The 26,955-nt window shown below is 38.7% G+C and overlaps 1 protein-coding gene and 2 pseudogenes across 1 annotated transcript in view; 1 reads left to right on the top strand and 2 right to left on the bottom strand.

Moving 5' to 3' along the window:
* Positions 1–8,175: 8,175 nt before the first annotated feature.
* The window catches only part of LOC110044615 (galactosylgalactosylxylosylprotein 3-beta-glucuronosyltransferase 3-like), a 25,604-nt gene continuing 6,824 nt past the window's right edge, over positions 8,176–26,955 (top strand). The window contains exons 1-2 of the mRNA XM_089270617.1: positions 8,176–8,583; positions 18,845–19,047. Of these exons, the coding sequence (XP_089126743.1) occupies positions 18,894–19,047 (154 nt within the window). The 5' untranslated portion in view covers positions 8,176–8,583; positions 18,845–18,893. The remainder of the gene's footprint in view (positions 8,584–18,844; positions 19,048–26,955) is intronic.
* LOC149105216 (uncharacterized) lies at positions 17,358–18,701 on the bottom strand (annotated as a pseudogene).
* On the bottom strand, positions 19,442–26,234 carry LOC149105215 (uncharacterized; annotated as a pseudogene).

Below are 26,955 nucleotides of genomic sequence, written 5' to 3'. Positions count from 1 at the left end.
CTTGTGAATTCCAGAGACCACGCTCCTTTTTGGTCAGCTCCAAAAATTGGACAAATGTTCGGTTACCGCTGACCAAAATGCTCCGGTTCAAGGGACGAGATAAACTGAGTTTTATCCCGATTTCATCTCCAGGCTCCTCTCAGACGTTCAAAGACAAATTGGTGGTCATTTTGTTGGAATGGCCGCACGCCATCAGTCGGATATTTTGAGACGCCAGAGAATACCAAGATGTTGTTTCTTTACCCTCCGATAAGATATACACCGTAGAACCTCTCTGATACGATAAAAAAAGGGAAAGATGGGTGTCCAAACTCTTAGGGGAGGGATGAAGGGCTCCGTATTGTAACGAGCAGAGATTATATGAGTTTTGATCAATGTGAATGACTGATGCCCAAATTTCAAAGGAGATGTCAGCAGGTTTACGCAGAAAACATCAAATTTAGTTTTGGACATCGAATTTGTTTATTTTTTCTGGACGAACCCCTTTGGAATTTGTTGGTCTACATTATATACCTTTTTTAACAAGGTACTTATTTCCTTTCTTTATTAATTAATTAATTTATTTATTTAGTTATTTATTTATTTATTTATTTTTGCATTATAAGCGACCATATAGATGTACAAGAAAGGATGATGGGTAAGATTGTCAATCCTTCATATCAGATTAGGCTTCGTTCCAAAGGATATCCCCCCCAGGTTATTTTTAGACATACCCATTTCTTCCGCGAATAATGTTGCCACGCGCGTCGTGTGAATGTTTTCGCGGAGGATTAAAATGCTTGTAGAGCTGCTTGGGCTGACCACGTGAGTAACATTTTTGCTACAGGATTGACTTTATCAAGATCCTCCTGAGATTTCCGAAACCGGGAGTGATTTGAAAGTAACTTGAGCGGGATTAATTTTGAAATAAGGTCAATATGAAGGATTAACTCCATTACCCTTCATCCACTCTTGACATGCAGGGCAGCTCTTACCACTGATCCTGTAACTTTTGTCTTATCAGTATTCCAAACGGTCGTATCGCTTCTGGTTTAGACTTTCTTCCCACGACGTTGTTTGAATCGCGCAAATACAAAAAATTAATTAAGATAGGACGAATGCAGACTCTCGTGCAAGAGGTTTGGCACTGACGGAGAAATACGACTAGCTTACTTTGTATATTTTATCCTAATTATGGAATTCTCAAACAAGAAAGAATCTGTCGACCTCTGACCACTACTGAATTGAAAATGGTTTAGACGAGCATTGGAGCGCGAAGAAATGTAAGCACGAACCGAGAAGATTCAGGTATGAAATTATTTGTTACATCACAGCCGTCCCAACTCACGATTCGAGGAATCGATCAAATATTAATGATTTATGCAGGCGTATCGAGTGGGACGTGACCACCTAAAGTGCGCGGTGTTGTGTCACACTTTGGGCGTGAATTAGGCCAAATGGACAACCAAAAAATATGAAATAGGTCAAATGGATAACAGAAACCAGGCAAGGTGAGTATATTTCCTTCATTCTATTCAAAAGAAGTAACATTTTATTTAGTTGCGCGACTTTGCCCTTCGGTATTTTAAACTCCATACAAATGCCTTTTATAGAGCGCTCAAATTCTCAAAGCGTAACACAACACCGCGCACTTTAGGCGTACATAAATCATTAATATTGATCGATTTCTCAAATCGTGAGTTTGGGACGCCTGTGGTTACATTCACTCGAATAAGGACTAAACTGCTTTGTAGTCGTAATTTACAGTATGATGCGATCATTTTCTTCGTCCCTGAACGTTAAATGTTCAGTTCCCTTACCTTGAGCTGATTTTTTATAATCTTGAATCGTGTTTTCATCCAGCGAATTGGAGCAAAACTAACTGACAAAAGAAATTCAGCAAACTTTCTTTAGTATATGAATAAATTCAACGAACTTGACAATTCCTAGGTGTCGAGAATCTGACATTAGCTTTCATTGTTTGGAATTCAAAGTGTGGGCGGGACTGTATAGCTTAAACAAGGAAAGGAATTTCAGTCTTCATGTTATTTTAGTTTACATCGTCTGTCATGGTGAAATGATAGCACCAAAATTAAACTCTTCTCATAGCTGATATTGCAGTTCCTCGCGACCATGGATAAAACACTGTTTTTAAACCTTTGTAATTATACAGTTATAACATAATTTCTTTCGCCATTTCCTATGCGTTCCTTAAAGTGCACCTAACCCCCAAATTTTTTTTTTCGCTAAAACGAATCTACATGTTATTTTAAATACTTTCGCGAAAAAAATTTTGGATTCGGTTAAATCCTCGATTTTCTGTGCCCCGATGAAATCTCGAAAATAGCCCCAAAACACCGCTATTTTGTTTCACGACCAAGTTTGAGGAGAATGGATCCAGCGGCTGTTGTGACGTCTACCCAGGAAGATCGAATATCTCGCGTCCTCTCATTTCCTTCAGGATGTGCAATACACATTCGAAAAGTGCGCAGAAATGCCTTCCAGACGTGCTATCGGCTGTTGCAGCAGTATACCAGATCTAAAAAAAGATATACTGTCAGGAGCCATAATCGGGGACGGAGACCGTAAGTCTCGGGATTCACGCGCACCTATGATATGGGACAATTTTTCTATTTTTAGAACAAATTGCGCCATCCTGACGTCATATATCCGCGCGGATTCACGCACATGTCAGGGGCTCTCGCGTGGATGTTGTCACGTTGCGTGATCAAATGGTGAGTTGAGAGATTCTCTTGCGTATTTTTCACAGCGATGGCAGGGAATAAGGCAGGGAATACGAACCAGGGCGCTTATATGTAGTTTTATGCTCTGAGCTAACGGAAAAGGTGGGTTTTTTAGGGTCGAAAAAAGACTTCAATCTCGCGCTGGGAATGAATAATAAGATCTGCTCACGCTAGTTGTAAGCTTACGCGTATGCTTAGGAATATAGCAAGAAAACTCTCTACTCTGGTATCAAGTTAATTTGTGAGTTTCTCAGACAATGTTTAATCATAACCAAAACCTGTTTTGATGGTTTCTTATTGTCTCTGCTTGTTTGGTGAGTTTGCAAAAGTTTTTGAAAGGAAAGTCTGACGCGTACAATTAGCTCATTTGCATAGTGCATGCAGCTCGTGCACTTTCAAGTCCGAGTCGGTGTTTTCAATTGTCAACAAATCTTGACAAAGATTTCTTTCGTTATCTTTTGTGCTGAGATGCTGCAACAAATTTCACGAATGCAAAAAAGGCTACTAACATCATGTGTGTTTCTTCAACATAAGCATAGTAAAGTTTTAAACTGCGAACATGAAAATAGACAAGGAGTTTTGATAACTCGATCATCAAAATCGAAATCGTTATTCCAAGTTGATTAAAGAAACCGTCATCGTAACTTTGCTGATTGTTTCTGCTTTATTCACATATTTTCAGCTTAGCTTTTAATATTTTCTCAAACATTTATCAATCTTAAACATATTTAAAAACTATAGAGCTATTGTTTGAGTTCGATGTACGCTTTCACACGAAAGTGCGGTGGAACTTCTGTGCAATTTGTCATGTTTACTGGCTGCACAAATCACGCATCGGCGGGCGCTCTCATTCATCGACAACAGAGAATTTACTGGATTTTTACACGAATAAAACTGGGCAGTATCTACGGACGTAAAGTTATTAAGCCTTGATGAAACATCAAGCGTTGCTTACAATTCAAGCGAAACTCAAACTAGCAATTATTTTGTTTTACTTTTCGGTCGCGATAGACTGACAATTTCCTTGCAAGCGTGTGGCAAGAGGAGCTAGGAAACTATGAAGTCCTGAAGCTCTGCTATATCTAAATATATCCAGCTAGTTTTTTGCTGTGTAATGGAAAAGCTGTTAATCTTCAACATATGTGAAATTTAAAGTGGAGTAATGTACAGCTAATGTAACTGAAGAAGCATCCGTCGGAACACAACTTGGTCAGCGATATATATAAGCTTACAGCGGAACATACCTAAATTCGACACTGTCTTACTTCACTCAAACTGGAGTAGCTTACAACGAAAATACTTAAGCAAAATTCCAACAGACGTAAACGCGTTGAGTTGTGGGGCAAAAACATGAAACATTTCGGGAATTTCGGACGCCATTTTCCCCGCGCGACATCCGCAAAAATCCTCGCAGCATGTACGCGCGTGTGCCGCAGGTGATTGCGAAATTTGTTCTAAAAATAGAATTTTTGTCCCATATCATGGGCACAACCCCAATACTTGAAATGGCGCGCGCTTGCGGTCTCCGTCCCCGATTATGGCTCCTGATACTGTACAATTTACTGGCGATGATCGGTCGATGAAACAATAAAGACGTAAACGATGGTTGATTTTGTCGAACCGAAACAAGCGAACTGATCGAGTTTGTGAGAACCATTAAAGAACTCTCACTGGAATTTGTTCCGCAGACTTTCAAACGCTATTTTCAAAATTTTCTGCTTAAAGCCAACCAGAAATTGGTCGAAATATTACCGACAACCTATATCTTCCAGTCCCGCAGTATTTATAACATAGCCGGAAAAGTTGTGTGATCAATCAAGAAGCGTTACGACCAAATATACTGATGTGTAAATAGGTCGCAACCGTACGCCGCCAACCAGCACTTATTTCTCTTTCGATTTAGATAAAAGTCAGAGATTAATCCTTTAGAATTACATGATAACAAAACTGTCACACTCACAGAGTTTTTCGAAGGTTTGGAAATCAGCAGTGCGACAAACATTCTCTACATTAGTATCGAAAATATGAACGCGTGACATTATCTGCGGACCGCTTAGGGAACACATCCTTTTCGCTTATCCGACGAATTTCACTGCAAACTTTGAAAAAAATTTACACTGGTTATTTGGAGTTACGACTTAAAACGTGTGAAATCGGTAATTGTATGAAATGTTTCCTTCTGTATTGCTTCCCGCAGCTTCAAAAATACAGGTCGAAACAATTCTACGATTTTCAATCGATCGAAGCCGGTGTTTTGGAGGTCATCAAGTCTCGAAAACTGCAACACTTACGTCGCTCTTATAAACATGAAGCATTCCAGAAAGTAAAACACAAACCGGATTTAATAGAACAACCATACCTTGACAAAATACATTCTCGCTAAGGACAAATGTAAACGGGCCATAAACACGTGTGGGAGTCTTGTGTTTAGGTGACGAAATTACCATCCAAAACAGTCCTTGAGTTTTCTTTCCTGCTTTTCGTTTGCCTGCTCCTCCATTCGTAGCTAGCTTTCTATTCCTAATGTACAAGCAGCGCGTCCGCAAAGAAGTCTTCTCCGTCGTCGCTTGATATATTGCAAATTGTTCTCAAAGCTCTAAGCAGTAAGTTCACCGTTGTCGAACGTGTTCGATCAAAGTTTATTTCGGTGTCTTCCGAATCGGAACCTAACTCTGACTCCAGTGACGAAAAAGAAATGATTCTGAAACAAAACTTGGACGTTTTAGTCCCAAAATATATTGGAACGATTAGTTTTGTTTTCCATTTTCTCGAGCAAATACAGAGAGCTGACTGAGACGCCATTGTGTTTGGTTCCTGGGTAGACGTCATGAGCAACCGCCGCCCCAGACTCCCTGAAACGCGGTCGTGTAACACTTCAGGCGCGACTTTGAAAGGGCATAGAAAATCGAGGATTCAACCAAATTCAAAAATTTTTTCGCTGAAAAGCTTCAAATAACAAGTGGATTCGTTTTAGCGAAAAAAAAAATTTGGGGGTTAGGTGCACTTTAAGTTTTTATTTCCTCACCACTGAAATTACGTCATTATCACACTTACCGGCTCGTGTTGAGCCACAGCAGCAGACAAGAAAATGCCCTGCTGTTTTACCACGGCACATGGAAGAACGTACATTGATAACATTTATATTGATAACATTCATATATGAGCCAATAAGAGAGTCACAGCTTACAGAGATCGTCATTGACCCAAAAAATGGACTTTGTTCTAACTTGGTCAGAAAGACGCCTTCAGTACACACGACACTGACTACAAAAGTCGTTTTCAGGAGATTCTTTTCAAACCTCCGGAAGGTTTTTACTGTTTGTAATGAGTACTCTTTTCGCCTTGCTGCTTTGGGAATTCCCTCATGGTAAAACGTCACAATGGCACGTCGAAAACGAGGCTTGAGGGTGAAATTAACTTCCAATTATTCGCCCCTCCTCTCCCCCCAGAAAACTGACTGAACATTTTTAAAACAGTCATGCAGAACATTTCAAACTCACATGTTTAAATTTGTATTTTTTTTTTTTCTACGCTGATATGAAACTTCGACGTACAATCTGATGGACACGTTGATAGCAACTGCGTCTTTCTGGTAAATAAGAAAATTATTCGATATGGGACGTTACCATTCCCAAATTCGCAATTGGTTAATCAGAAACTGTCTACTGTCCTTCATGATTTCCTACGATATCAAATCACTGACCTGATATGGAGTGGCTACCATATCATTGTCACTTTTACGTAAAGTAATTTTTCCGTGATTCAAATTGACAGGAGGTTTAAAAAGCTCGCAATTAAACATCGAGCGTTTGTTTTCGGGGTTAAGGGGTCTTATACCTTAAAATAATTTAAGGTTTAGGGTTTAGGTTTTAGGTTTTTAATAATAACAATTTTGGTACCACGCTAAAGGACTTTGCACTCTGACCTCAAAAATGAGTTTTTCCAGGTCACATGCCACAATAGTTAATGCCGGAATAACTACCTCCTGAGCGGAAGCATGGAATTAAGTTCATGCTGTCCATAAGCAAGTTGTCTAGGGGACAAACCCCAGAAAACAGTGTTTTGAGGGGTTTTTCTCGTGAAATTTTGAAAAACTTCACTAATATTAACTATGTTAACTGAATAACAGGGGAAAAATGTCGTAAATTGCAAATTTTGGAAGTTTACGACCTAGATAATTGTGTCCGTTGCGGATGTTGAAAATTTGACAACATTCGGTTGAAACTCAGTGGAGATATCGTGTGCGAGATATTGCAATTATCAGTGATCCGTCTATTTGGTCAGTTTGAGAAATAAGGCCCATATTAATCCTGTGAACGGGGGGGAGGGGGTTACAGGCAGAGGGAGGGGGTATATCGAAAGTTTTTACATAAGTGTTTCATTGAACACCCGAATACATACCAGTCACAGAAATGTTAACCAAGTATAAGGAGCGTATAAGATTGTAGAGGAAACAATATTCAGGACCATTATGCAAAATCCTCATAAGTGCACATCTCTAAAGCTTTACTGTAAAGTATCATTAAAATGTACGGAATTGAATCCATTTTGTGAGTACTTTTAGACTGTAAAAGACGGTTGCTATGGGTGTTGCTATGGTGAAATATAGCTACCAGTGTGCAGATTTCTTAATTTAAATGTAAATCAAGGAGTAATTAGAGCAAAATCGTTTCAAAATACGATTTGCAAATGGTCAGGGATGTTGAATCTTCATATTCCCAAAAAATGGTTTTTTGGAGAAAAACTTACATATGAGGATAGAAGACCCCTTAAATGTGTCAAAACCTTCCCGCCAAAACTAGGCTGGTGGGCGCTCGTCAACTGCGTGATGTTTGCTGACAGTCCTGAATTTTTGTTGTTTCCAAAATGGAGCCTGAGTTTCCAGATTTCTCTCTAAATTTTGACTTCTAAATTCTGAAACAAACCAAACAAACGAGTTTTAAAACAATGACTGAAAGGAACTAGACCTAAGTGTTCAAGACTAGAAGAATAGAAACCCAAGCCGGTCTACACAATTCGAGCTAAGTGCAGATTGCCATAACTAGATAAATACCGCCTTAATATTGGCTGAATGTGGGTACGGTAAATACCTTATCGGGTCATCTCTTGATATAAGGCCTTATACGACCCATGACGTGACAAATTTTGATGATGTTGACCTTTTTGGCACGCTTCGGCGGCATATCAGACTCCGGTTTAGTCTCGCCATGGGTATGGGTTTGACTCGACTGTGTCTCGCCAAAATACGAGCCATGGCTCAACCAAACTCGCCCGATATGTCGCCGAAACGTACCAAAGAGGTGGGATCAGGTACAACTAGAATTCTTTTAAAAAATTAGATTAACAGACGAGCCAGTTGTCCGGTTACGTAGTAACGCGAACGACTGTAAAAAGATTCTTCTGGCTTCCTTTCATAGATAGCATAGCAGCAACGTTTCAGACATTTTCCTCGTGAAATATGATTTATATTCTGTTCTCGACGAAAGGATTTGTAAAGGCGAGTTGTAATCAACAATACTTTACTCTCCCATCGCTGACCAAAGAGAGTGAAGGCTCTTTAAAACGGTTCATGCGTAGTGACTAGTCAACGTGTTTCCCGTTGTACCTGTCTGAAAAACTGATTCATAAACCCTGACACTGGCAGGTGGTCCTTTGAGAACTAGCCTGCTTTGAGAAACAATAGGCTGTACATGTTGATGACATTTTAAAGGCGCTGTTAAAGAAAAAAAAAATCACACAGTTAAATGGACATCTTTTGTTTTGCCAGCATTTATTCGATAAATCTGCCTTAAACTGCTATGATGTTTAACAGTCTGTGCATTCACCGATGATCACACAGACCAAGTCAATTTACCTATAGGTGAGTGACTTTACCTCGTATTAGCGATATTACGCAGTGTTGAAGTCAAGCCCACTCTGTTCTATACAAGCAACTAGTTGTGGTTGAGTTTTGATTTCGTTTAGTTCGTGGAATTTTTTCCTTTAATTTTCCTCGAAGATATTAGTTATCTGAAGCTGCTTTGTAAATTCGAGAATAACTTAAGTCTATGTTTGTATATATGTAAGCTTATAATGCACTGTTTATTTACTTGGATGCATAATATATACCATGGTACTCTTTTTGAAGCTGATCACCAAAGCCATATAGACTGATAACTGAAATTCCACTGTTATCAAGTTGTCCGAGGTAAGGTTAGGGTTAGTAAAAATTGTTTCCCAATAATAGTTCTCGGGAGATTAATTAATATCATAACTATACATGAATAATACGATAAGGTTAAAGGAATAAGAAATCATTTTAACGCAAACAAACAATAACTTAAATCAATAAAACTGTTATTTACTGATTATCAATAACGGCGTGCATGGAGCCTTTTCATTTCCGGTTGCAGAATTCCGGTCCGTCCATTCGGCCGGAAACTCTAATTTCGAGGCGTTGGTTCATAGGAAGCCACAGTATAACGAAATGATAGAATACATTACTTGAATGAAATTATAGAATGCATTACTTGCAAAAAATTTCGAACAAATACAGTGTCCGAAAATAAGACCGTCTGAAATTTTAAGCTTCCGAAATATTTACAGTACAGTATAAAACTTTGAATCAGCTCCAGAGTTCTTACTTTTCTTAATCCAGGCTTAACGGAGCGAACTCTAGTTGTGACACTGCTTGACATAATTAACGGCTTGATAGAATTTGTGCTATTTTCTAGTCTGTGTATTCGTAAAACCTTGAGGGCTCAGTAAAACTGTCACTTTCACAGATGTTGTTTCAGTCTAATTCGTGTTTTGTAGCCGAAAATTTACTTTAGCTATGTTTCAGCAGTGTCCAAGATTGTTGTCCGAAATTTGCCCGAAATGAGATAAAAAGTGTCCGAAAATCAAACGTCCGAAATAAAACGTCCGAAATTTTCTGCTAGTAATGTAATCCGAAGAAAATGCTTATTTATTGTCAGTTTGAATGTTAATCAATTGGACATCCTGATGGAGAGACATCGACATGAGATATGCTACGATTGAACGCAGCTATTGTTAACTGACAAAATTATGTGCCCGTTAGGTCAAATTAGCTAATAAGAACACTTCCTCAGAATAAAAGTGGCAAATACCAGTATATAGTCTCTAAAAGAATCAACAGCCAAGCACGCAACCCCGTGTTAATTTGCCAGGTGACGGCATCTAAAAGCGTGTGGTGCAGGTTTTATATTCCTATAAGCTATTGTTTTGCAATCATCGTGACATAACGTAACTGAACAGGATTATCAGTTTTCATTCTACTACGTTAGCATCGCACGCTCCTTGTTTGCGATATAATGCTTAACGTCCCTATGCGACTTCACGATAAGAATCATAATCTACCAGATTATTAATCAAACGCAGTGATGCAGAAAGTATGTTTTTGGAAGAAGGTACTTTGTCATCATAATCGATAAGACCATCAACAAAAGCTCTTCATACTAGTAAATTATGTTTAAGGAAAATGTGCCAGCCACAACGGCCATAAATAGGGTATAGAATTTTGCTCAGGTCATAAATAGGGCAGGGAAAATCGAAGATTTTGGTCATTAATAGGGTAAGGATTTTCGGAAGCGGGCAGCACACCCCCACACAATTTTTCTGGGAGTACGTCCCAGGAGGTTTTAACCAATCACAGCATGGCAAAATCACTTGGATGCAAGCACAGAGCTGCATTTGTTTCTGTACCCTTTGTAATTTAATCTCGAAACACAAAAGATACACACACAAAAAAACATGAACAGTGGCTTTTTATCATTCTCAAGCCAGTGGCATAGTGCTCGTTCCATTTGGTCAAGATATCGGCTTGCCTATGCGGCTTCGTTGTTTTTGTCTCTTTCTTACTTGCCTCTGTGACTTTTTCTTGCAGTATTTCAAGCTTCGCGTATATCCACAAAATCAAAATCTAAGATTATAAATATTGTTGATCGGACGGGTTATGAAATAGAACCGAACATAATTCGTTCACACTAAAGACAGCTTGAAGATAGCAGCGATTTGGCTTTCCGAAAAAAAAGTACACGCAGACCTCGAGAACATTTTCTGTTCCTTAAAGGAGAAGGTCACTCCAAAAACTGTGTATTTTTTTCCATCACTAATAAAAAGTTCGCTTCTGAAGTGGATGCGATCCCAATGAAAAAGAAGTGAAAAGTTCGACATTGGGAGCCGCCATTTTGAAAGGATCTTGAAGGCCAGGCCGCATATCCGTGACGTCATTCAGTCCGAATTGGCGCGGAGCTCAAAGACTAAAGTTTTCCATTCCTGTTCTAAATTCGTTTATTCAGTTGTGAGCTAAAATGTTGGGCCCCGGGCTGCAAAACCCGAACCGAAAAGGATAGGGAAAGAGGAGTGACTTTCCTTAATTTGCCTGCAAAGAACAAAAAATTGCCAAAGAAGTGGTTCGAACAGCTACGTCGGGATGAGAGATTCATGCCAAAAAACTCAAAAATGTGTATGTGTGCAACGAGCATTTCACAGACGACTGTTTCAAAACTGAATACCGATTTGAGCTTGTGGGTGGAAACACAAGACGTAGATCATTAAAAAATGCTTTCTGACAATTTTTCAACGGAAAGGCCCTTGTAAAGTCACGCATTACAAGCGAACGGCGCATCGCAAGGAACGAAAAGAGGTAGCTATCAGTTATACTTTTCACTTTTTAAAAATATTTTTGCCCGGCAGAACTGTCGTTGACTTGATTTGGTAAATATTATTCCTGCGCAAGAAATTGAAGCTCCTCGCTGGACGGGCACTCGAATTTCAAGAAAAACCCTTGGAGCCAGCTGGCCGTTAAGTTTTCAGTTTTGGTCACCAGCACAAGTATATTAGTCGCCAAAAATTTTCAACCGTTCACTGGCTAAATATATATTTACACGAAAAGACGCTAAAACGGCGTGAATCACGGGTTTTGCATGTATGTATCAGTTTGCCGCTTTTTTTCTGTAATAACAGGGAAAATGGCTGAATGAAATTCTATTCTTCATTTACCAGTCTTCCAGTATTTATAAAAAAGCTTCCATGTTGCAAGCTTTGATTCATTATTTTTCGTAGACTGGCGCAAGGTTTTTCGTGTTTTCGTGTTCATTGATGCATAGCGACGGCACGCATTTTTTGGGTGAATTTATTAAATTTCTTAGGGTACCGTGGGAACTTCAAATGCTCTGCAGATTCCTTTAAAATTACATGTCAGACTAACCCGCTTCGGTTTTCTTTTATCGAAAAAGCATTCTTTCGATTTATAAATCTTTTGTGTGAGCCGAAAACTCAGAGCGTGTTAATAATCGGCCTTGACAGCCAGGGATGAGTTAGAATACTTTCAAATTTTAGATGCGGTCTAATTTGATTTGAAATACATCGGAAGAAGTAGTTAATTGTATATCTATATATCGACAATTACGCATGTAAATAATATTTTGTCTGAAATGTGTTGCAATTTGTTTTCAATTTTATCAACACAATTCATCATTAATTAAGGACGGTTTTTTTTCATTCACATTATTTTTGGGAATTACAGTTGCTAATGAAAGCAGTGCTACGGTAAAAAATGAAGCTGTAATCTTACTGCATGCTTTGTCAAGTAACGATGCCAGTCAACACGACCCATGCGATACGAAAAACACACTTGCAGAGTCAATTTTCCTTCCGCTGGTTTACGCATGTAAAAGTTGTATATACTTTTTTCTTCTATCCAAAATTTATTACATATGCTTAGCTTTCCAACAATACAAATTACAATTCTCACAAAAAATCTTAGGTACTGATAAGGAATGTCGTCAATTTCACATTTCACGTCAAAGACGTCGATTTCACTTCGTATCTTACACGTAAAAGTAACTGCGTATTTCACAACAGTCCACGTAGTCCATAAGTGTAAAGAAACCTAGGCAAACACGTAGGAGCACGAGCAAAAAGTATCCAAATCTTATAGGTAAAAACACAGATTTGTGAGGTGGAGAGCATCCGCCCGATTTAAACACACCATTGAAAACTCGTCAGTTTCTGTGATACCAGAACTCCCTCCGCATTGAACCGCCAGTAACATAAAAATGAAGACAAATCAGATCAAAAGCACTAAACTTTGGATTTATTTAAACCACCAGTTCAATTCTGAGAGCAATTTACAATTAAAATTAAGCCTCCTCTTCCACTAACTGCGTCCATTGCTTTGAATCGTACTGCAAAATGTACCTTCCATCTTGGTGACCTACTACGGCTGTTCTAGACAACAAACACATTCTCTTTGCGTCGGTAGGTTGCACATCTCTCACAATTACACACAGAGTATTTTCCAACCGATCATTGAATTCAACTTGATTATTACCTCCTGCGGAATCACTAGCACGTTCTGGCTTCAAGAGCAGCCATACTAAAGCTCAAAAGAACAAACACACTCTCGGACGGAATGACGTCACGGATATGCGGCCTGGCCTTCAAGATCCTTTCAAAATGGCGGCTCCCAGTGTCGAACTTTTCACTTCTTTTTCATTGGGATCGCATCCACTTCAGAAGCTAAAACAACGGGGGTAACTCAACTCAATGTGAACTTGTTATTGGTGCTGGAAAAAAAATACACGGTTTTTGGAGTGACCTTCTCCTTTAAGGAAATGCCAGTAGCTAAAACTAAGGAATATTGACGTGAAACAGATTTCATTAGTTAGTCATTGCAATTCTGTTGGCAACATTAAGAAACCAGAGATAGGCTTAATATTTCCCACCAAAATTTGTCTTATGTCTTGGTCTATGAACTTTTAAACGAATGGTGTGGAGTATCTTCCACCGATCTATGAACTATAGATTAAGTGTCATTGTACATTTCACTGAGAACAGTGTAAAAAGACTTTTCCAGATGGTGATGACGTTCTTTATTATTTTTTTTTTTGAATTTTATTGTTTTTATTTGTAAGTTGTGCAATGGACAAGCAAAGAGATACTGTAATGCTAGTTTTCCAATTTTACATTAAAAAGGGATACACACACACAAAGAAAAAAAAAACGAAGAAAAGGGGAGGGAAAGAAGCCTATTACAATGTAAATATAAATAGATCTCTACATACATCATCACAAAACATAAACTAAATTAACTGAAGCAAGGTAGAAATTTGTTCCATTTTTTATATGTTTTACCAATTTATTGCTGTTAGCTGCAATTTTCTGTTCAATCTGGCAGGTTGCTTTAACCTTGGCTATGAAGACCTTTAGAGAAGGATGTATGATATTTAATTTACAGTTATAAATATAATATTTAGCTAATAAAATAATATGGTTTAGAATATGAAAGTCCTCTGCGACATTGAATACTCCAAACATAACATTTTCTAGCGTTAAGGATGTCGAGATTAACTTTTTTTCAGAAATCCAGGAACAAAGCAACTGCCAGAAAGATTTTGTTACATTGCAATGAAAGAATAAGTGCTCAGGGGACTCGACTTCTATTTGACAGAAGGCGCAAAGTGGAGAGTCAATCATTTTAAGTCTGAATAATTTTTCATTTGTAAAAACAATGTTATTTAACAGCTTGTACTGAAATTCCCTAGTTTTTGTGTCATGTGTGACCGTAAACGGAAGAGAGTAAATTTCTTTCCATTCCAGAGAAAGATTTGGATACTTAAGTTTTAGTTTCTTTTGAGCAGAAGGCACCGTTTGCTTTTTGCGTTTAAATTCATTGTAAAGCATTTTCGAAGTAACTTTCAAAACATTTACCGTAGCGTTTTCTATGTTAATTTGAAACGTGTCATTCGAGGGGAGACAAATATGTTGCTGACTTTGTTCGATGATAAGCTTCCATTCATTAGGAATAGCATTAACGATGCCCATTAATTTAAAAAAGGTGGACAGGAGATAGTCGAGCTTGTAATAGTTTTTCACTTTCGAGAAACCTACCCTTGTCAGATATCAAATCTCCTATTTTAACAATTCCATGGACAGCCAGGTGTTTTATATAACACGACTTGTTCTCAATAAGGATAAACTTATTGTTCCATATTGTTTGGTTAACAACATCGTCATAAGAAACAACGTTTGTTGTACTAACATAAGACCACGCATCGAGACACTCTTTGTAGAAGTCCGGTAGATAAATAGGAAGTTTACGGGTGTCAAAATTGCAGGATAAATAGATTTTCCGCCAATGTCACCTAAGAACGCTTCAAGGACGCTCTTCCTTCAAGGACGCTATTGTAGTCTTCAAGAAATCGTTTCAATGCAATAACTCTCTGTGACAAAATCATTGATTGGATATCCAGCACTTTTAGGCCACCGTTCTCTATATCATTAATAAGAGCAGTGCGTTTTATCTTGTCATTACCTTTCCAGATAAAACCATAGGGCAGTTTGTTCACATCTTTAATAAGATCTTCTGAGACTGAGATTAGTGAGGCCTTATACATAAATTTGGGGATAGCAAACGTTTTAACGATTTGAATGCTGCCGAGTAGTGTGAGACCTTGCCACCTCCACATATTAAGAGTTTTTTTTAATGGACTTGAGAATAGAATTGAAGTTTAAATTCCTTCTCGTTGTCTTATGATAATCAAAATAAATTCCTAATATTTTAATCGATGTCCACGTTTTATGATAAAATTCTTCTTGTACTAATTTTTGCAGTCCAATTGCAAATAGTTCAGTTTTGTCATCATTTACACGTAGACCGGAAAACCTCGAAAAGAATTTAAGAATTACAAATAGGTACAAATAAGAAAGCCTATCTCTTAAGAAACATGTTACATCATCAGCAAAAAGGGTTAATTTTATTTCCTCATTATTGATTACTAAGCCGTGGATATTACGATCTTGTCTAATGAAACATGCAAGTATTTCCAAAGATAGAATGAAGAGTAGAGGTGAAAGAGGGTCACCTTGTCTGACTCCACGGCTGACAGAGAAAAAATTGGTGGCGAAACCATTGTTTAAAACGCAACTTGATATATTTGTATAAAAAGTTCGGATCCATTGCAAAAAATACGTTCCGAAATTAAACTTTTGCAAAACTTTGACCAGGAAAGCTCGGTTAAGGGAATCAAAAGCCTTCTCAAAATCAATTGCTACCAGAATTCCGGATCTGTTATTTCTCTTTGCATATTCTAAAATATCATCGATTGTTCTTATCGCGTCAAAAATTGATCTTCCTTTGATAAACGCATTTTGGCTGTGATGAACAAGGAAGGGTAAAATTGATTCCATAGCCATTGCTTTAGATACAATTTTGACATCCATGTTTATCAGCGAGATTGGACGCCAGTTTTTTAGAAGTCTTTTGTCTTTATCTTTCTTTTCAATTAGCGTAATCATTGCTTGCTTTTGGGAGGTGGACAATTCACCATGGTGATGCGCGAAATTTAGGCATTCAACGAGACATTTTCCAACAAGAGGCCAGAATGCTAGATAAAACTCAACCGTTAATCCGTCGTTTCCAGGTGTTTTATTTTTCTTAAAAGTTTTTAAAGCTGCGAAACATTCACTCATAGTAAGTTGTTTGTCTATTGAATCGCGTTGTTCATCTGTTAATTTACTGGCATTCACTGCACTGCGAAAAGATTCAATTAAATTTTCGTCCGAATGGTCGACCTTCTTATCATACAGGTTTGCATAAAATAACTGAATTTCATTTAGAATCTCTTTAGGATTTGTCATACTTTTGTCATTTCCTGTGTTTAGTTTTCTTATGCAGCTTTTCATTTTTCGAGAGTTCTCCAGATTCAAGAAGTATTTATTACTTTTTTCACCATATTCATACCAGATCGCCCTTGATCTTACAATTGCTCCTTGTACAATAAACTCGTACATACGGTCATGGTCTGTTTGAAGAATTTCCAAATCATTCAAATTTTTTGAGCTTGGGTCTTTATCGCATGCCATTTGACAATCTTTTATCTTCCTTTCCAAACTCGTTAATGTTGCTCTTCTTTCTCTAGCCTTCGATTTACTATAGACAATCGTTTCTTGTCGAATTTTATATTTAATATAGTCGCACAGAACACGAGAATCTTCAATTTCTCTACCTTCCTCGATCCACGTACAATATTTATCTCTAATGAGTGATACATACGTTTCATCATCAATTAAGCTTGCATTGAACTAGCTTCCAAAAGGAGGGCCCATGACGTTCGTCTTCAATTCCGTTAATAAACAATGTGATTGCTGAGTGATCCGATTTAATCGCAGGTATAATGTCTACGCTCTCTACATCTTCTTGCAAACTACTTGATGTTAGCCAGAAATCTAATCGTCGTTGAATTACTGGATTTTTTTTGTCGCCACGAAAAACGCCTCTCGTCCGGATTCCTAACTCTCCAGATGTCTATTAAGTCAATTGACAGGCGGATTTTTTCTATTATTTTGACGGATTCTTTTAATTTAGGCTTTCCTCCTAAGCCATCAAACTCAGGATCTAAGATTACATTGAAATCTCCTCCAATGATTATATCACAATCAGCTTCTATATTTAGACTATCAAGCTCAGTTTGGATCTCCTGGAAAAAGATGCACTGCTCGCTGGTTTTATTTGGAGCATAAATATTGACAAAAACAAACGGCTGCTCCTGCACATTGCCCATTAAAATGATATAACGGCCTTTCTTATCATGTGTACATGATTTCAATTCAAAATTAAGTTTTTCTTTGACAAGAATCAAAACACCTCTACTATGCTCAGAGCCGTGAGCAAAGTAAAGATCTCCTTTCCACTGGGTTTTCCATAAATTTTCTACATCTGGCGAACTGTAAGTTTCTTGCAAAAAGACTATGTCGGCCTTATTTTTAGACAACCAGTGAAAGATTGCCTTTCGCTTCTCAAAAGTTCGAATTCCCCGAGCATTGAGTGATAACAATCCAAAATTTACATTGCGCTTTGTAAATTAGACAAATTAAGTACAGAAAAATAACTTTTACGTTGCTCCTTTGTGTGAGAAAACAATGTGAAGGACTTATGTGCGACGAAAATTAGAATGAGGTGATAAAGCCTCCCGAAAATTGAAAACCGAACAATGACAAAAAACAACAGTATTGAAAACATACAAAGAACAAACACGTTAAACAATAATATGGAAAAAGGTATTAAAATAGCAGCCAGCGTAAAGCTAGAATGGTAAATACGGGCGGTATAAATTAACTTTGTGGCTCCATTACATTTCATAAAGGGAATAGAAAAAAAAAAAAAAAAAAAAAGAAAACATAGTCTGAGCGGCAAGTCTAAGCAGAAATAATCTGCCATCAATAAACAGTTTATCAGGCTCAGCCCTACTGAAATAGGCCGACTTGCCCGCCTTCTTTGCAGCAAAAAAATCAGGCAGCACCTTCTTTCTTTGATCAACAATTTCTTTAGGCAAGTCCGCAGATATTCCAAAATTTTTACCTTTCAATTTCCTAGCGTTGCTCATAACCCTTTCACGATCCGGATAGCGAAGAAAACGTGCGATGATCTGTCGAGGTTTGGGCGCTCGCTGGTTAAAGCGGCCAATTCTGTGAACTCTCTGAAATTCTATATCGCAGGCGTCGTCGATGCCAAGCTCTGACTGCAAGAAATCTATCAGCACCTGCCGCGTGTCCTCTGCACCTTCAGGGTCTTCTTCAATACCATAAAAACGAAGGTTTTCTCTCCTTTGGTGAACTCCCATGTACAGAACCTCTGTCGAGCTCTTCGATAGACTTCATTGCATTTCTTGTTGTCGCCTCCAGAGTTTCCACTTTCGTAGTTAACGCATTTACTTTAGCGTCCACGTTTTTGACATAGCTTCCAAGGTTGTCGAGGTTTGGTTCCATCGCCTCCAGTTTTTTAAGGACAATGTCAAGTTTAGGCAACACGTCTTCCGCCATTTCTAGTACTGAATGCACTTCGTCGATTCCGCAATCCTCTTCTGACAGGTCAAGTTTCGATCTTATATCTTCAGATGGTCGGTTATCCTCTTCGCTAGAGATAGAACTACTCTTTCTGCTTTTTCTTTTAAGTTTTTGAAATAAATCTTCCATTAGAAACTTCAAAAAACTCCCATAGATTCACATTAAGCCGGAGCACACAAAAGCGCGTCTACTCTCGCTCCATGCCCGACCCAGTGTCGATGACGTTCTTTATCGCTCAATCTTTTTAAAGTGTTCTTATCCGTTTTTTTCAGTGCCACGTGCTATGAAACTCTTTAGCACAAGCTCAATGCGGGTTAAAGAATGAACAGAATACGATGTACCAAGCTACTATCACTTATCGTGTTTATCATCTTGTTCGCATATTTTATGCTCAAAGACGAGCCAACCTGCACAAGTGTGGACGATGCTTACAGACGAATAACTTCGCGACAAATTGGAAGCATGTTGTTCGAAGGTGAGTCAACATTTCATATTGTTACGATATTTAATCAGTTCTATTAAATCCCTAACTATATAGCTGCATCAAAATCCAATATTGCCAACAGATCTATTTTTTATTAATTGTTGCCAACTGTCTCAATTTAAAATAAATTGGATAGTTTTCGCTCGAACTTTAGTTTAGCTTTGAACGAACTGTCCAATTTGAGAAAAATCTGGACACTTTCCATAAACCAATCAAATGTCAAGATAAACGAAAGAACCAAGTATTGGCCAATTAGTTAGGTGGCTTAGGGAAAACATCGTTACCGACTGGAAGAAAGCATAAAATTTGGCACACAAACTCATTTTGGTCCTGCGAACAAATGTAGGCTGGATGCCACATGATCCTTTTACCCGGGGGGGGGGGGGGCGTGACACGCAAATCAATTTGCGACACTCTTTGCTAGCATGAAAACGAGGCTTGTATATTAAAATGTTGTAAAATATCCTTAAAATCGGTTAACATTTGTTTAAGAACATTAGAAATAATCATTCGGGTACTATATTTATTTCACAATGATTTAATAGTAATTATGATGTAATCACCTGACAATCACATCCCGAGATTTTTGTTTCCTCGCACATACTGAATACATAACAAGAATGTCATTGCAGAATGGAGTAAACTAAGAAAAGCACACACATCCTGTGTTTATATTTATATCGTAAACTGCAAGTCGTACTACGAAAATATAATTTATGACAAGCTCGGCATTTGGAACACATTCTATTAAGATCAGGTTAATGTTAATTATTGCTGCATTCTCCTGAACACTGACATAACCCTGTACAAGAGAGATTAGCTTTGATACATTTGCATCTGCCAGCACATTCTTGTTTGCAACCACATTTAAGGAGTTCTAGACAGGCTTTGGCCGCTTCAGGAACGGTCATCCAGACAGGTTTCCACGTGCCATTCATGCCACACCAACCCCATCCCTCGGGTGAAGGAACCATCTGAACGGCCTGCAGGCTTGTGTACCAGATGCTACTTTGGTAAACCGCTCTTAAAGCGTGCTGTAATAACGAGTCCTACATAAGCAAAATTAGAATTCAGCTTTGCTACTTTTGTCCCTGTCGTTACACATTTATTACTACAGAAACACGGCATGAAATAAATAAGAACAGTAGAATAAGTCGAAAGTCTGAATTTCACTCCTTACAAAATGTTGTGAACTCAATTTACCTGTGTGGAAGGGATGTTCTCTACGGTCCTGTTCCTTTTGGTGAAAATTTCTTTGCGGGCTTCATTTGCATTGATCACATTGCTGGCCTTGTCGTAGAGAACTACGGTAAATCGCTCCAGAAGTTTGAAGATGGAATCATCCTTGTCCAGCTGGTAATAAGGGTGATCTTGCAGGAACTTTAAGAGGCGCCCCCTGTAAATTTCAACTATGGCCATTTGGACCAGAAAAAATCAAATTCCTCAAACTTTCTCAGATGAATGGTCTCGATAAGTGATTCGCAAAAATATAACTTTCAGTTCAATTCGATTCGTATTTTAGCGCTGGGGCCACCATCTTGGTTTTGCCCCTCTGATAGGGCTTTCAGCGGCCATTTTAGGGCACATTTTTAACAATTTGCCATACAAAGAAAACGATCTAAATCCGGGTAAAAACCCTTTATTCGAGACAAGCAAATGTTTCTTGTTACATTGAGAGGCTGTTTTGGCAATTTGATCATCACCTGATTTTTCTACAGAATTTTAAATTTCATCCCTTTCGGACTACTCATGAAGCGCCATAAAAAAGGCGAAGTTTAAAGGAAAATATCGCCAAAAGTACATCCCTTGAGATCCCAAAACTACCCTCCACTTAAAGAGCAATGTCTCACCTGCAAAAATATGCAATAAAATTTTGGGGCAGTTAAAATTGTAAAATGTTAGAAGAAGAAGTTTAAGCTGCGCTTTTGTCAACAAAGACCGCCGTCCTAATTAGCATAATAACGTGAAAATAACGATGCACAGAGAAAATAATGATATATTCCACTTACCTCGCGACATGTCGACAACTGGATGTTCCACGATGCCTCATGTTATATTTCCAGTATGTTTCAGCCACATTTTCGGTGATTAGTGTACGAAATCACTCTCAGACATCGCCACGGTTAAGCAGATTTCAACTCTCCGAGGCCCGCTTCATAACATCTATCAATATTATTTGTCTTTCGCCTCATAAGCCGCCGTTTACAAGAAGTTTAACAATTTGCTGAGATCTTAACTGACCCAGAAGTCTGTTAGCAGCCTTTAAAATCTTCCTCTTAATCGAGGATTCTCATGAAGAACTCGTTTAAGCTCAGTTCTGTTTTGACTGTTGTGCACCCGCCATTATTCCACAGATTGCGTTACATTTGACAAATGCACATTCCAACGGGTAGGGGTAGGGTGGGTGAGAAGTGAAACTGTAAGCGACATTAAAGCCATTTTACGCATTTCTGTGGCTAAACTAGTAACTGGCTTTCCCAGAATGATTTGAACATGAGCTTCTGCTTGCAGGTATTTTCTAGGTTATTTTTGCAGGGTAGGGGGGGGGGGGGGTCGTGTATTAAAAAAGCAAAAAGAAAAAAAGAAAACGATAGACAGTATCAAGTCAAAAGATTATGATCTGTGTATCTTGATCAGCTTTATCAGTTCATCAGTGAGGCCCTATTAGGGGTTTTCAGGATACTGGATATTTGGGTAAAAAATTAACAGGATGCAAGAAATTTAGGGGAAAAGTTAATGGGGTAGAGCATGTTTAGATCAGATAAAGCGGGACAGTTGTGTCTTTCGCTGCCGGAAGTGCCATCAAATTTTGCAAAAGACAACAGACTGACGAATAGTGCGCAGGAAGTAATGATAAGCGACGTTTTATTGAAACTTCTTACATTTTCTTAGCCGTTTCACTTTTGTATCAGAGAAGAAAATGCTCAGAAAATTACTGAAGGGCAGTTAAGGACGGTACCTTCTCTTTCAGGCATGGTTTAAACGCCAGGCGCGCGCTTGGGTTGGAACTAGTGACGTAATTAACTACCCTACCAAGCGTGCGACTTAAAAAAAGATCCTATTGTGACCGAAACAAATTTCGCACTAAAATTACGAGCCTGTACTAAAACCGGGATTACCAGAAAAGCAGCTTATCGCTAAGCACTAACTGTGAACGCCTTCCAGCTGAAAAAATTGGTTTTATCGTATCTGTAGAAAAAATCATACTGAAATTCAACTGTAGATGGCATAATGCGCGTGCAAAACAACTGCGAGAGACGACAATGTTTAACTTACTTGGAAAGTAACAGGAAAAAAATGTAACGGACACCAACAAAGTTTTCAAAAGGATGAAACAACTCATTTAGCTTTTAACAAAGGGGTGATTACAGCTACATTTTATGGTATGAATTGGAAGTGGCAAGCCTATTCGACAATGCATTAGTTTTTGGCTGTGAGCAAAAGTTATGTAGACTGTATTTTGGCTAAGCCAGAGGAGTGCTATTGCGACGATTCTGTTCTTAAATACATATCAAAAGTGGTTTTTATATTACCACTGACCACGTAGTTTAAAGATGTTTTTTAATATGTTTAGTTTTCTGCATGTAAAGGCGAACCTTAGGAGAATCTGTGAAGAAATATCTTTACCTTTTTTTCAGAAAAATGCTACCGTCAGCAGTAGCTAATTATCTCGGAAAAATTAATGATTACCCCCAGTTTTCTTTGTGGATTCTAATAACCCTGGCTAAGATCTACTTTTTCCACGTTTTCTTAATCTGGCGGAAACACCTTTGTATTTTGTAAGCACCATTCGTTATGAGCCTGAGGCACCCCACAACCGCTAATGTCGTTCACTTCTGAGATGGAACATAGCTGCATGTCTGCACAAGACTAGTTTTCAACCCTATGCAGGGCGCTTTAAAATACCCGCATCTATCAAGCGAAGCACTAATGTTGACGCTTAGCTTTTTAAAGACATTATAGATGCGTTTAAGGCACACAAGTTGAATTGGTTAAATTGAATTGGATGAGTTAACTGACACTTGTCAAAAATATCTGCAGCTTGATTCTCAGCGGTTGTTGTGTCTTCTTGGAGGACCTTCTCCTGTCTGTTTCTGAGCCTTGAAGCCATTCTCGAGAGGAAGGATTAAACGTAACAAGGAGTCAGGAACTCATCACAGGTGAACCGCCTAATTCTGGCCTCATCTCTTGAGCGCCTCATCTTTTGTGCTACAGTAATTGCTTCGACTTTTATGGCCGTTTCCTGACCCGAGAAAAACTTTTCTTGCGCACTGCTTGTCAGTCTGTTGCCTTTCGCAGCATTTGATGGCATTTCGGGCAGCGAAAGACACAAGTATAATGCTGAACAAAAAAAACACAAGGAAGAGGCTTTTTACTGGAGTTCTATCCGTATTCTATTTGCAGTAAATGAAAATTCTCGTCAAAAACTAATGACTGTCAATGAGATTAGGATAGTTGTTTACAAATATAGTGTGGAATGTTGTGCCTCGATCTCTTTGCAGACACAAAGGTTGCCATGTAAGAAATTCGTGTTAAACGGTACAGAATTCGGGACACATTTCATTCTCTGTTTATTTCTCCAGCCCCGTCTTTATCTATCTATTCAGTGTAACAAGTGTGGGCTTCGAAATTACTAACAAGGAGCTGCGTTACCTAACCTTAAAACCCCTAAAATCTGATACAAAACTTTCATATTCCACCGTGATATAAGTACTAAGAGTCCAGAATAAATGCTCATAGCAGTTAACACACTGTCCATTTATTTTATCCTAAATAGCTGACCATTGTTGAGGCCCCATAGTGGGAGGGGGGGAGGGGGGGAGGGGTGTCGGTGTATCCCTTATCCTGTTAATTTTTTTCCTAAATATCTTGTATCCTGTTAAATCCAGCTCAACGATTTCCTACTCAATTAATGTCCTGTTTTATCTGATCTAAACATGCTCTACCCCATTAATATTTCACCTAAATTTCTCGCAGTTTATTAACTTTTTACCCAAATATCCAGTATCCTGAAAACCCCTAATAGGGCCTCACTGATGAACTGATAAAGCTGATCAAGATACACAGATCATAATCTTTTGACCTGATACTGTCTATCGTTTTCCTTTTTCTTTTTGTTTTTAATACACGACCCCCCCCCCCCCCCCTACCCTGCAAAAATAACCTAGAAAATACCTGCAAGTAGAAGCTCGTGTTCAAATCATTCTGGGAAAGCCAGTTACTAGTTTAGCCACAGAAATGCGTAAAATGGCTTTAATGTCGCTTACAGTTTCACTTCTCACCCACCCTACCCCTACCCGTTGGAATGTGCATTTGTCAAATGTAACGCAATCTGTGGAATAATGGCGGGTGCACAACAGTCAAAACAGAACTGAGCTTAAACGAGTTCTTCATGAGAATCCTCGATTAAGAGGAAGATTTTAAAGGCTGCTAACAGACTTCTGGGTCAGTTAAGATCTCAGCAAATTGTTAAACTTCTTGTAAACGGCGGCTTATGAGGCGAAAGACAAATAATATTGATAGATGTTATGAAGCGGGCCTCGGAGAGTTGAAATCTGCTTAACCGTGGCGATGTCTGAGAGTGATTTCGTACACTAATCACCGAAAATGTGGCTGAAACATACTGGAAATATAACATGAGGCATCGTGGAACATCCAGTTGTCGACATGTCGCGAGGTAAGTGGAATATATCATTATTTTCTCTGTGCATCGTTATTTTCACGTTATTATGCTAATTAGGACGGCGGTCTTTGTTGGCAAGAGCACAGCTTAAACTTCTTCTTCTAACATTTTACAATTTTAACTGCCCCAAAATTTTATTGCATGTTTTTACATGTGAGACATTGCTCTTTAAGTGGAGGGTAGTTTTGGGATCTCAAGGGATGTACTTTTGGCGATATTTTCCTTTAAACTTCGCCTTTTTTATGGCGCTTCATGAGTAGTCCGAAAGGGATGAAATTTAAAATTCTGTAGAAAAATCAGGTGATGATCAAATTGCCAAAACAGCCTCTCAATGTAACAAGAAACATTTGCTTGTCTCGAATAAAGGGTTTTTACCCGGATTTAGATCGTTTTCTTTGTATGGCAAATTGTTAAAAATGTGCCCTAAAATGGCCGCTGAAAGCCCTATCAGAGGGGCAAAACCAAGATGGTGGCCCCAGCGCTAAAATACGAATCGAATTGAACTGAAAGTTATATTTTTGCGAATCACTTATCGAGACCATTCATCTGAGAAAGTTTGAGGAATTTGATTTTTTCTGGTCCAAATGGCCATAGTTGAAAATTACAGAGGGCGCCTCTTAATGCCTCTGTCACTTCAGGGAATGACTTCCATGCGTCCCAGGCGGACTTCTTACCCTTGCCAAAGAAACAGGAGGTCGTGTCGCATCCAGTGAATGAATGGAACATAGGGAGTGCCCGAGACGTTTCAGGGCCAAGAAATGCGTAGGTGGCATTCACACTGATGTATTGACATATTTCCCCATGCCCAAACCAATCCAGATGGTTGCAGACGGATACAAAGCGATCAAGTCATGAAAAATCCGTATCATTATGACAAGAACATCCGTATCCACTGTGCGGACAAAAACCTGACTGCATCCTTTGCTCAGCGCGTGTTGAACACGTACACCAATTCTTGTGTCGGCTTCCTCGTGGTCACATCCCTGTTTATCGGTACAGATTCGTCTGAGGTGATGTTTACTTCCTTGTTCTCGGGAAACTGGAAGTTTGAAACTCTGCTGGTCAGGAGGGCAAAGAGTTCTTTCTTGTTGGTATTGTCTTGAAGAAATGCTTTCCAGTTTGGAGGAATCTTGGTGTCACCTTTCTTCTCTGACCCTTACCTCTCTTCTCTCTTGTTGAATCCTTGATACTGTTCGCCTTATATGTATCCCAAACAATGTCCACTCGTTTTCTTGATTGAAGACGATTCAGAATGAATGGTAAAAAGACGTTTTCAGCATAGCTATCAAAGGTGGAAACAGTTGTTGATGGAAGGGCGTGAACAACAGCTGCTCCATCAAAGATCTTCCAATCGTAGAGTGGAGATGGATCCGGCTGCTTTGTACTGGCAGGCTTAACACATGTCAAGAGGTCTGACTTCTTCCCGAATCTTAGCTTTCCAAACTCGGAGAGATGGTGGATAGGGCTGGCTGTCGTGCATAAAACATTCGTCTAGGTCTCCGCTGCGATGCTGGGTGGCAATGTACAAACGGCTAAAAAGATTGCAATCGCTTCTCAGTGCACTTACTTGCTGCTTTGACTTTGTTTTTGGCTTGGGCTTTTGACGTTTAAACAGCGGCAGAGAATTTTTCTTGATCGTATCATGAATCGATACAGTTCTATCTTCGATCACTGTCTTACAAAATTCTTGTACTGATTCTGGCCCACACTCAATTAAATAACTATCTACCCAAAGTAATTAAGAAACCAAGCATTCTGTTTAATATAAATATAAAGTTGGCCTGTTAAAATTAATCCATTTCGCCGGCCATCTCAAGCGTAAGTTGCATCGTCAGGCAATCAAATATTCTGTTTGTCTTACCTCTTGTTGCCTGAACGAAGTTAGCCCACGATTAAAGGTTGTTTACAGATCGCAATTTCGACATAAAACCAAAACTGATCCTCAACTGAATTCCTGGACTCGCGTTTCCCGTATCTGGCGCCTTTTGCATATTTTCCCGCTCTTGGCACCGGTTGTATATTATCCTTTGCATAGTGGCAGCGATTGTATATTTTTCCATTTCCTCAGTTTCTCATTCGCTTTATGAAAAACCAAAGTAAAACTATATTAAAAAAAAAGAACCATTTCAAACTCAACTTCATGCTCTGAAGTCAGATCATTCAACATGAGCGAAAAAGCAAGAAACAGGCTATTTTCACTTGACATAAACACGTTA

The sequence above is a fragment of the Orbicella faveolata genome, unplaced genomic scaffold, assembly GCF_042242905.1.
Source record: "Orbicella faveolata isolate gen_17 unplaced genomic scaffold, um_ofav_v1 contig_34, whole genome shotgun sequence".
NCBI lineage: Eukaryota > Metazoa > Cnidaria > Anthozoa > Scleractinia > Merulinidae > Orbicella > Orbicella faveolata.
This window is presented reverse-complemented; position numbering and strand designations above follow the sequence as displayed.